This window comes from Athene noctua, chromosome 1 (assembly GCF_965140245.1).
Source record: "Athene noctua chromosome 1, bAthNoc1.hap1.1, whole genome shotgun sequence".
Taxonomy (NCBI): Eukaryota; Metazoa; Chordata; class Aves; order Strigiformes; family Strigidae; genus Athene; species Athene noctua.
Window position 1 is genome coordinate 246322724 of NC_134037.1, and position 12541 is coordinate 246335264.

Here is a 12541-nt window from a genome sequence, read left to right on the forward strand (position 1 = left end):
ATGTCTGGAAGTACACAGAAAAATCTAAACCACCATACATGAGTCTGTAGATGCCTATCTGACAGAATTGAAGCAGCCAAAGCAGAATCACATTTTTATAAAGTGCATTCCTCTCACAGCATCATTCAGTAGGTTTATAGTTCCCTAAATGCCTGCTCTGAAAATTTGAAGAACTTAGTTTGCAAAAGCAACAGCGAGAATGCCAGTTACTCCAGCTGGTGCAGGATTTAAATCAAGAAAGATGAAGCAAAATTAGGTTAGATTCCTTGCACTATCCTATTATTAGCTACATTTAACTGGACAGGTTTTTATCCTTGAAAGTGTATAAATGAGATAAATGAGATAAGCCTTAAAATGTCCCAAGTTAAACCTTATTAAGTACAATGGGACCTTTTTTTCTTGTGGCTGTGTGTACTTTGTGATGTTGTGATAAACCAAATAAATAAGAAGAGAATTAGAACAGTGAAAGTGGAAAGGAGTCTATATACCTGAGGAAGTATCTTCAAGCTTTTGAATCAAGCTCTTATTTTGAAGTGCCTTCCTCTTCTATTTGGACATTAGTTTAAGAACTCAACTAATTTCCTACTGAATTCACTGTTAAAGCTTTAGTTTCTGATAAAAACTGGTAACGCGGGCTTTTGATCTCTGTGGTAGGCTTTTCAGTCGATTTTTCAGGAAAACAGATTTTTCATACAAATTTGGAAAAATCTTTTTGTTTTTGTGGGTATTTATGGAAATTGCAATCAAGACGCAGTCCATTCCACCATGGTTTGTTCAAGGGCTATTTTGGTATTAGAATGATGACTGATTTGTCCCTGTTTTTCTATAATTTTTTCAGGTCTGCAGAACAAAAGGAGACGTGGCTGTCTTTTTTGCAAAGGTACTTTATTATATAGTCTTTGAAGACACTTAAAAGAGTCCCGGTCCTCTAGACCAGTGATTCCCAAGCTGTGGTGCCTATGCCATCATGATAGATAAGCTCTTTCAAAGTAATATTAAGGAAAAAAATCTCATGTCTTCCTGCAGAAGATGGTATGTGCCATTCATGCAATGTTCACTGTGAAAGGAGGGAAGAACTTCTCTGGGCCTGAACATGGCTTGTCACAAAACTGGAGTGATTCCTATCACACATGGTCCCTTCCCTACATATCTATAGGAGTCTCTGCCACCACTGCTCTAGTTGAGCCTGGGGCTTTTTCCATGGCGATGGCATCTAAACAAGCCCAGCTCAGGAACCTCTGCTGTAACGTATCTGCTGCTCATGGATCGCTGTATTTTGCTCTTACAAAATGTATCTCAAGCTGGAGGATATGGTGGGTTTACATAAATAGAGCTGTATTATTTCAGTCTGTGTTTGGACAGAAAACTACTAGCAGTGGTTTTGTTTTCTTGTCACCTAGTTCTGCTGGTTGAGGTTTGTGTCTTTATCTGATTCTTCAGAGTTCCTGGGGTTGTTTAAATCATCCTTTCTGGGATGATTTAATTCACTCTTCTCCTGTTCAGTCCTTTGAACTGGTCCGTACAATGGGATGTAACTGATTCCAGTAGGAGCCTGTAGTGCAGACCGAAGTATCATGATGATGGGTAGTTTTAACTTGTTTTTTAAAATCTGGTTTTGCTGCTGCTTACTCAGATTTCTACAGTGAATTTTAACACAACAGGGCATTACCAGGATCCACAGTCAGCATCCGTTCCAGATCCTGCTGGATGCTTTCTTGTCCTCAGAGATCTTTCTACTGCAGTACATCTGCAAACAATCTGCTTCTTATCCAGTTACGCGTGATTGCTATTTGAATCTCTGTCTTGCTATTTATGTTTACGGTATTAAAAATTTACTTGTTTTGTACTTGTTTTGTCAGTCGAATAAGAGAAGAGAAGGAAAAAGACTATCCTAAAAGCATTCCTCTGAAGATAATTGCAAAGGACGTGGGGACTTGTGCATATGTAAGTGCTCTTGAGCTAAACGGGTGTCAAAATCTACATCACCTATCAGTGCTAGTCACCTGTAAATTCTTTCAGTATTGGGAGGGTTCCTCTGGTTTGCAACCTCCTGTAGGGATACAGTCCCTTTGAAAGACTTGGCATATGCAACCCTGAAATGTTTGTCTCCTGTGTTTAATACATTAGTTCCATTTTAAAGATGGTGTGCTTGGTAAGAAATACTGGTTCTAGCACACAAACTAAAGACTGTACAGCGTGAAGTCCCAAGAAACACCTCTAGTGGAACTTATGCATAAGCATCTTCAGAAATGCCAGGACAATGTACTCTTTTTTTGCTTGTAAAACTGATCTAAACCCACAGCTGCCTTCATTCAATTCTGCAAAGCTGCAATGTGTTTCATTGTTTATAATGATCTTAAGTCAGTAAGGCTATGTATATGAACACCCTAAAATTGCCTTAAACATGTTTTTTTCATCAGTTAACTGATGCTGGTAAATTTATATGTAAGAGGTAAATTGGTAAAGAAAAGTCATCCACAGGGTGATTTGCACCTTTTTTACTAAGTAATTTTTAACTAATTTAAACTGAATTCTTGTATGTAGGCAGTTCCATATCATTCAATGATAATTCATCCATTCTTCCTCTGCTTCTTACACATTTGTCTTTTCTTTCTAACTATGCTTGTAAGATCTGTATTTCATGCTCAGAAGCCTAAAGAGCATTTCCAAGGACACAAGAAATTTTCACAGAAGTTAGACTTCACTGGAGATCTTTGCCGCAGTTAATCTCCACTTAGAATTCTGTATTTGCATAGACATAAGTAACCAAATCTGCCTTTTTTTTTTTTTTTTTTCCAGAAAATCGTTATGAAGGTAAATGATAATAGAATTGCCAGGTTACTAAGACAAATGTTAATAAACAATAACAATAATTGTGATAGTTCAGATGCAGGACTGCAAGTCAAGGTCTGCTCAGATGTAAACATCTATAAATCATACATGCACTCAGGTGTTGCACTTTTGTACCAGGGTTTGTTGGGTATTTTTAAATGTCTTTTCTTCTTAGCTGTAATTAGCTCATGTGCCAGATACGGTTTCCTGATCCTGACAGTCCTAGAAATGACACACTGTAGTCTAGCTATTATCAGTAATAAAACAGAGGAGGAGCAGATGGAAACTTTGTGATGCAAATAGTTCTTATGGCACTGTGGTCCCTGTGCTACAGCAGCTGGAGATGCCCAAGAATTATTTCATATTTGGAGGGTAGAGAAGGCTGAACACAAGGCAGAAACCATTTTAATATTCTAGCCAAGAGTAAAACTTATGCAAATGTGCTGACCTACTCCTGAGAGCCAGATGTCATTGCTTCAGGCAAATGTTAAATTTTTTATGGCATGAGTGTTCAGATACATCCTGAAGCAATATATACAGTATTCTCACTACTTTCGTTTGATTGCCATGGAAGCTTGTTATTATCAGGGACACCAAGAAATGTACAGCTCATATCTTTTCTAAATGCAAAATGTCAGAGGGTTGTTTCACTTGAACATCCTACGGCCAGTATAAAATTGATGTGCTACACAGGGTAGCAGGGTATAGCACACTGTCTTGGGATTGTCAGTGAACCTTTACATCCTGGCTCTGCCACCTTCCCTTCTTTGGGCCATTGGATACGCTTGGGTGGTTTGCTGCAGCGGGCATGTGTTGTTCTGCCAGGGCTTTAGGCTGGCCACAAACCAGCTGCAATCCAAAAGCTGTGTAGTCTTGTTAGAAGAGCCAAACTAGCGGGTCTCCAAAGAGGGCTTAGTAACTTGTGCTTGATGTGTGAGAGCTGCCTGTCGGCTTGGAAGTGAGGCCAGCACAGGTGTGATGGTGCAAGCAAAAACCACTCTGGGCGTGCTCTCCTACTTGTTTTTGCCTCTGCAAGGTGATGGCGGCAGTGCTGCCACATCCTGACGAGGCTGAGGACGAAGTCATTAATCCTGGTGTGTTTGAAATGTGCTGCCCTGCATAAGAGCAACCCATGGTGCCGAGGTACATCACCCAGCTGTATGAGAGTAATCCTGGTGCCAGGCAGAAGGTGTTGAAATCTCACCCTAGAAAGACTGCTTTGTAGAAAGCAGCACTTCCTCTGACACAAAGCTTGGTGCTTCATGCTGGTTGCTGTAGCTATTTAGAAAGCGGTGTTTCTGCTGATCCATGCTTTTCCGTACAACTAATGAACAGATTCTGGAGGATGCTGGAGCGGTAGCATTTTACGTGGATGAAAGATTACCAAGAGGAAGTGCTTCTGGTACTAAGCCAAATCTAGCTTTGAGAAATCTATATAGAATGTGGCAAAAGATATAGAGATGATCAGGCTTTGTACAGTATTTTCTTACCAGGGAGACCTTCAGTAGAAAAGGACAGAAATTAACAATTAATTTGAGAACCTCTTATTTCACTGAAATGTTTCATTTTTTCAAAGGAAACATGCATGATTTTAAATTAATCAAGCCATTACATTTCCCTTATGCAGTGTCTAAAGTGCAGTTAGTGACTGTGTCTTTTTGCATATTTTAATGTGGAGGTCTTGTCCCTCCCCAGTAATCATGGCACCCTCCCTTGTGATGGAGCTGTTGGGGAAGCAGAGAGCAAATACAGGAAGTATGTGACAAAGTAGAGGAATCAAACCTCAATCTCAGACAGCTGGATCTTTATCTATGTAATATAACTTATTTATCAAGTAAAATTTTAACAGAATACTCTCAAATTTTCCGACAGTGAATTATGCAGAGCTATTTCACTTCAGATAGTCTTTGCAAATCCAAATTTTTAATGTCACTTTCCCCTTCTTCTTTTTTCTGTTCACAGTCAAAAACCCTAAGTGTAACCAATGTTGATACAACAAATGATGTAATTCTGATGGCCCTGCAGCAGCTGGGAATTAATGTAAGTCCTTGCATCAGTTTTAATGAGTCTTGTAGTCACTTTTAATAATCAAATCTTCTCTTGTACTTTTTCCAAGTTTTAGGATATGAACATTAATTAAATCCTTTATCATAGCAATTCAGTGTTGTTGAAATGAAGCTAAAGTGCCTTGTTAATATATAGACCTCTAGAGATCATCAAGTGCCTTAGAAGCTTTGAGTAAGTCTCTCATCCCTGTAAGGGATCTATCATGTTTGAAGGTGCTTTAAAATCTGTTTTGCTGATGCCTAGGAGAAGATATCTTGACACAAGAAGTGAGAGTTTGATAAAGCTCCTTCCTGCATATTTCAGTGTAAATAGGAGACCTACTGATCTCCTTGTTACTTGGTTTCAAGACAGGCAAACATGCATGATCAGCTGTGTCCCCAGATTACAAGAACTGATCTCAAGTGCCCAAACAAAATGCTGTAAATGTCCATGGACCTTTAGTGTTACATGAGGTATGAGTGTAACTGAGTGATTGCACAGAATCTGAATGCACCCAATTTAATGTCCTGAAACTGTTTTGGAAAAAGGATTTTACAGGACTTATGATAATGCAGGGTAGTGCACCAAGTAGATGTAGAGATTCACAGGAGATCAAGTACTGCCTCAGCTGGCTCCCTTTGCTCTAAACCAGACACGGTATTGCCTCAGGTGTAGGAATGAATCACCGCCAGGGACAAGATTTCTGGCTCACTTATTCTGTTTCTCTCATTGTTTCACAATGTGGCTCCAACCAACACTGATGGTCGTAGAAGCTCCTGGATGACAGCTTTTTAACTGGCCTGTCGGTCTACAGTTTGGGTAACAAGATTTTTTAAAGTGTCTTACTCTCGATGCATATGCTGATCTCATTGCATGGAATCTGACAAGTCTTTCCTTACCACAGCCCTGAGTGTGAAGAATCAAGTATGTCACTCTTGTGCTTCCCTGGCATTTCTGGACACCCCCAGCAGAAGTTGGAGTAAACTCAGAATTTTCCTTCCCTAGCATTCATTATCCTAATTTATACAGGCTTTTAATGCATCCAGGAGCCTATTCTGCTAGCTTGGTATTTCCCAGGCACAGTAATTTCTGTCTAGCCAACATTTTATGGCTCAGACATCCCATTTACACCAGGGCTGGGGCTCTGGCCTGAGCTCAGAATCCAGCAGTCTGTCCAATTAAGGTAGCTCTGGAGTTGATGGAGAGACTGCAAGGTGAAAAGGATAAGATGTGAATTAAAATCAGGATTTTAATTGCAGATTGTCTCCCCCAGTCTGCACCAAAAATCAAGAGACTGCTGTATTGAAACTGCAAGTCTTTATTATGATGTCCTTCATTTTTACCCATTTTATGGGTGTCATTATCACTTCCTCATTTTGTGTACAGAAAAAACAGGAAAATGGTAGTATTGCAAGAGTGTTTTGTTTAAGATGAGCAGGAGGAGGAGCTGGTTAGGTTTCAGCTTTGTGTTCTTTTGTATGTATCACAATCAACCCTTTCCTCCTCTTTACATTTTTATTTCAAGCGGTAAAAGAATGAAAGCATCCAAAAGATGTAAAATCTTGCCTGCAGAATTATTTGCCCAAGTAATATACTACATTTTTTCACGGCATCTTCATAGCATAAAGCCTTTTTCATTAGAAGCATATTATAAGACTAGCAATAAAATCTAACAAGCTAAATAAATTAATCTGTAGCCTGTGTATCAAACACCCAAACCCCTCCTACAATTGTTCCGACTGTGAGGAAGCTTTTTCTTATACACTGTCTCGAGGTTTTTTATTTATGTCCAGAGAGAACTACTTGAAAGGAGCTCTACAACTTTTCAATGGCAATTATAAAAACTACATTTCGTATGTTGTGTGATTAATGGGGCTATTACTTTGGCTGAGTTCACTCTGGTTTAACACATCAGGGTTTTTTCCTCCATGGTTTCTCTGGTAAAATGATGGCTAGTTCACGCAAAATGGCATTGATCATCTGTTCCAAATTATCAAGTGGGGCAGAAAGAAGGACCTTGGGTTTCCCAGCTCCATAAGCACACTTGCTGATTTTTCTGGGACAGTCACATTTATACTGACAAATGGCCTCATAAAGCCCATAAAAGACAACATTTGGAATCGAGAGATGAGCAGTCTGCCTCCTGAAACTGCACTTACTAGCTCTTCCCCTTCCCCTGCTTCCCTTCACAGCAACGAATCCTTTCATATATATATTTAAAAGAAAAAGTAAATACCCTTTCTTGTGCTCCTCAGCTGTATTTATTTGCTTCTGGCTGCTTGCCCTGAGGCATCAGAGATGTCTCCAAAGCCTATTTATTTTCCTTCTGCCCCCTGCTAGCTAACTTAACAGCAGTGCTAATACGGGCCAGAAAGCTCTGTCAGTCAGAGAGCAAACTGCGAAGGCTTTATTGGGTGTATCAGCATTACATCGGGTGCATGCAGCAAGTAGAAAGAGTCTCGAGAGCTTTAGGGACTGATGAAGGTCCAGACAATGCAGGCTAGTAGGCAAATCTGTTTAAAAGGAGGCAGGATTTATTTTTAGAGCTAAATATATACTGCCATGAGGTATATATAATCTTTTGTAGCCAGAAAACTTTTAGATTTTAGTTATTCTGATTTAGCAGTGTCACTGAAAAGGGATTTAAGGTATAAAAGAACACTTTTCATACAGTGTATTTATCCACTTGCTATTACCTTTTGTCTTGAGAGTGCTTTATATTAAATGTCATTCTTTTAATACCTATTGTCTCACCATCATATCTGAAATAATGTACTATTGTCCTTCTTCAACTAAACTGCAATATTTATTTGTATATTTATGCTAAAGGCAATAGTTAGAATTTGCTTTCAAATCAGCAGTTTTACACAGCTTGTCCCAAAGATGTTCACATTCTCCAATCCTCTGGAAATTGGCTCCTTTGATGTAAATTTATTCTCTACTTTGTAAATTTTTACAAGAAGACTCAACAGTCTTAAGGCACCATCCAGCACTCCCAAGCCCTTCCACACAAAAAGGCTGCACAAAAGTGCTGGCAGAAGCCCTGTGAGGAGATTCTGGGGCAGTGTTGAGTGCCAGGAGCCCCTCAGGTTCCATACTTGCTTTGCCATCATCACTGTGGGCTCAGGTCTCAGGCACAGGTGCTCCTGCCCTGCTCTCCAGCACAGGGCATGGGATGCTGTTGGCTGGCAAGCTTGAGCTCCTCCCAATTGCCGGGGATGTAGAGGAGCTGGGGAGATGGTGGAGCAGAGCTCTCGGGATTGAGACTGGGGGTGTTTGTGTGCCAGAGCATTGTCCCAGAGGATGTGATTACCCTGCTACTCGGGACGGAGCTAAAGGGTCACCTTAGCTCACACGAACGGCCCATTGTCTGCCGGACGCTCTGCAATAGGCCTCCGCTTCGTGCTGCTTATCTGTAATCCTTCTGGGGGATCAGAGCTGCCTCTCCTCTGGGCCAGATGCTGCTCAGTGCTGGTGGGGAGAAGTGGGGCACAGAGGCACTGGGGGCCAGGAGCAGTGCCCAGGGCCAGAGGTCCCCTCCATGTTGGGGGCTGCCTCATTTCCAGCCTCCTGGGATTGGGGAGGCATGTGGGCCAGGGACTGACTTAGCCACGTGGCAGGCAGGCCTGGCATGGCTAATGTCTTGGTCTGGCCTCAAAAGGAATCCTGAGTCCTGGAAGGCTGTGACCCCCATCCCTCTGCATCCAGAAGCAGTGAAAGAACTGGGGCAAATCTCTCCATTTTCCTTCAGAAATGATGGGCTCTAGCCCCTCTCACTGCTCAGAGCTGGACCCTGGTCACATAAACCACGTTGCACATGACAGACACAATTCAGAAGCTTTGCTGGTGGCAAATTTGGGCACTGCAAAAGTAAAGGGGGTTCCTTCAACCCCGCTAGCAAGGTGCAGATTACCTTTATATTATGAGAAACCTAAGGCAAACCTGTTCTTGATGGCTGGAAAAATTATTCTTAACTTTGGTTTTAAAGGGCTCTGAAAAAGACTACAAGCTCTGGGTGATTTCAGGAAGAGAAGATGCTCCTTACCCTCTTATTGGTAAGTTCTTGGCATGTTTTCATCCTTGAAACATTCACTCAGTTTTTAGGGCTGAAGGAAGCAAGAAATACAGAGAAGACTGAAATGCAGTTTCCTCTTCTGTTTTGTTTTGGTTTTTTTCCATGTTTTTTCTTGCTTCCCTGTCACGCAAGTTTTCCTATTTGGGGAACTAGTTAGATGCTGATTGTCTGCTTGTGTCACTAAGAGGTTGAAAAAGTTCATTTATCTCTGCCCCAGTTTTGCTGCATGAGCCTGTCTTTCTACAGAGTCAGCCTCTCCACTCACTCACCTCCTCTCCTGGGGCCAGTCCAGCTATACCATATTCCTTCCTACACTTCCATAGCATTGTTTACTCCCCTCCTCAGCAAAACTCTGCAGAGTTTTGAGAAATGTTCTGTTCTTCAACAACTTAAATTAACTGATTCAAGAAGTCCTTTCCAATCCTGTATTTCTCTTACTGCCTGACAGTTCCCTTCTGATTAGGAGCAAATTATTGCTTATTCACTTTCTCAAATGCTTTTAGAAACATTTCCTCCCCAGGAATCAACCCAAAGCTCAGAAGTGATTGGATAGAGTGATTTGATTTTGACCCATGATTCACTGGGAACAAATCCCTTCCCGTTATTAAGAATCTTTCCCTGTAGAAGTCCAGCATTACTTGTGCTGTGTGAGTTCACAGATGATTAGAACGAGAAAAATTTGTGAATTTTCTATTTTCCTCCTGCAAATCTAACCCCAGTAAATCTTAGCATTCTTTCTTAAAGCAGCTTTAGCTACAAATGCTTTGCTGGAGTCAGACAACATTAATATTTATAAAATGTCTAACTTGTACACCTTATAGACAGTACAAACTGTTTTGTCTTTGAAATGTACCAGACTTTGTCTCTCTGACTATTATGTGTAGCTTCTTCAAGTAAAATCATGGGTTTACACATAGAACCAAAGAATTCAGAAATGCGAAAGGCCATTTTAATTGACTGACTCTTTCTTGCAGCAAATTCAGTTACAATCCTTGGAAAAGAAGAATCAAGTATAAAACTGATGCTGTTCTTTATATTTATGCAAAGGTTTATTATATAAGGCCAGCTTTTATCATAGGTAGACATCAGAAGCAGAGTTTGACTGTGCTTCAGCTTCACACTACCTATAATTTCAAATAACGTCTCTTCCACTATCAATCTAAGTGCAAGTTAACTAAAACACCTTAACATTGTACCTGTATTTAATATATGTCAACTGCCAGGTCTTTAGACAAGTCCAGAAAATATCTTTCTGGTGGCATTTTTGAAAGCTCTTCCAGAAATGAATTGCCTTTGTGTAGTCCCCAAAGATGCTGGTTAGTGCCAAGCATAGCTCATTTGCATTAGCCCTGTGATTAACGTTCTTTCCTGTTTTAGTCGCAGACAGGAACTATAATTGTGTGTCATTGACTGAGTTGCTGGCTGTTGCACTTACGATGGAGAGGGAGAGATTACTTTCACACTGGCTTTTTGGTTTTGCATGCTCAGCAAAAATTTGACAGATGACTGGTCCCAAAATCTCATTTCTCACCAAAATGATGTGAGCAACCAGTACCTAAACTTTCAGTGTCACAAGTAAAGCAGCAGAAAGAATGAATGCTGGATTCAGAAATACTCATTTGTCTTTTTTCTGATGGGCTTTTATGTGTTACAGCTGTAATAGGTCTGATTTTACATCTGTTTAACTACACCAAATAAAGTAACTCCATATCTGCCAGTGTATGATTTATGCCTATGTAAATATGCAGAAAAGCACCAATTCTGAGATTACAGAGAGAAAGTGCTGCACACCAGCATGCAAAATCTGCTTTTCCTCCAAGGCAGATGGAGTTTCGCAAGCCTCCAGTCAATCCAACACAGATTATTATGATTTCTCTTTGAACAGGACATGAATATCCCTTTGGAATTAAAATGAGCCACATTCGTGACGCTATGCCCCATGGCTCAAAGCACTGTGCCTGCCCCCGGCAGCTTCAGGGGTCCTTCCTGACGGAGCAGCTGCCTCAGGAGCTGCAGTGCCAGTTTGTGCTGAAGCCAAGCCGCCTGGCTGTGTGCCAGCAGCTGAACGGTGAGTTGCCCCGCTCGCCCCAGCATCCTTCACTCACAGCCCCTCTGCCTCCCTGGCTCCGCTATAGAGAGCAAATGCACTGGGATGGGGAGGGGGGGTGCAAAGCGAAGAGCAGCATGCAGATGTACCTTCCAGCTGTGCTGGGGATTTTGCAATGTAGCTCTCCCTGATTTGAATGTGCTGTTGTATATGTGTCATCTTGGTAAGTTAGATTTTGACAAGCTGTCTGTCAAATAGTTGTTCAAAAACCAGAAAAAGACAGACAAGATCTCACTCCTGCAATTTTTTGTAAGACTATTAGCTGAGCTTCTTTCTGTAACCCTTGCTGTGCTCCGTCGCAAGGCAGAATGCTTTTATGGTTCAGGAGTCAAGGACTGACTTCGACACAGAATGCCCATGCAACGTTTGGCAGCATCCTTTATCTCAACAAGGTACTTAGGACTACGCATCTGCCTCACTGGGACCCTCACGTGGCAAAGCGTAGGCATGTACTTGAGTACCTAGATGAAGTGAACAAATACAACTTACTCATTTCAGTTCTCTGAGTAAAATGAAGACAGTAATATTTTCTTCTGCCTTTGGCCTTGGTGCTGCAAAAATGTGAGCACCTGCTCTCTGTTTTGCACTCTGTTGTCAGTGACTCCTCACTGCTCATGAGTAAACCAAAAGAGGAGATCTTTACAGGATTGGGGCATTAGTCTAAAAACTCTTAAGGGCAAGGATGCATCCCATGGTGTGTTTTTATTGTGCTTAACACACAGACATACTCAGCTCAATTAGGAACTCTGCCCTACTTCACCATTAATGACCATATAGTAATAAAAATAATATGCACACTGTTATCCTGTGTACTCCCCAATAGCTAAGATCTCCCACAATATATGAATAGGATCCATTCTTAATGTTTTTAGAAATTAACTATAGTGAGGCTATACCAGTGTCTATTACAAATTATTCCGGAAATTGATTGCATTTCATATAATTAATTTCCTTTCCACACGCCTTCATCCCCCCCCTTCCCAGTAATTTGTATCATATATTACTTCATGGCATATTTTAAGAATGAGGCAATCTAGCAAAGGGGTGTAATTAGGTTTACGGGCCTTGCTTGGCAGCTGACATTGACTGGCAAGAGAAAATAGAAATGCAAATCAGGCTTGTAAAGTTCTAATGCAGATGTGTGTCAGCGGTGCTGTGGAAGCCACAGGAGGGGAGGCAAGGCTGGCTTTGAGGCAGCAGAAGCCTGGGGCAGCCTGCAAGTCATGCACAGGGACTGCGCTAAGTGGGAGAAAGAGGCTTTTAGTCCATTCACCTCTCCTACTTTCATGAGACAAAACCTTTTACAGTGACGTATAGGTCTGGCTGCTTGCAAACCAAATTATCTTCCATGTAGTGCTGTTCATTGTGCTCTTCCTAACTCCTTCTTACCTATTTTGGTTTTTGAAAATGGCAAAGGGTACCTGTGTGCAAGCCAAGGCTATGATCTGCCTTTGGGCTCAGCTTCAGATCAGCAAGCCAAA

General features: G+C 41.2%; 1 protein-coding gene across 1 annotated transcript in view; it reads left to right on the forward strand.

Annotated features, from left to right (window-relative positions):
* Positions 1 to 12541, forward strand: part of ARHGAP20 (Rho GTPase activating protein 20) — a 62753-nt gene that overhangs the window by 36177 nt on the left and 14035 nt on the right. The window contains 5 exon segments of the mRNA XM_074932185.1: positions 839 to 880; positions 1860 to 1944; positions 4795 to 4872; positions 8867 to 8933; positions 10839 to 11021. Coding sequence (XP_074788286.1) covers positions 839 to 880; positions 1860 to 1944; positions 4795 to 4872; positions 8867 to 8933; positions 10839 to 11021 — 455 coding nt within the window.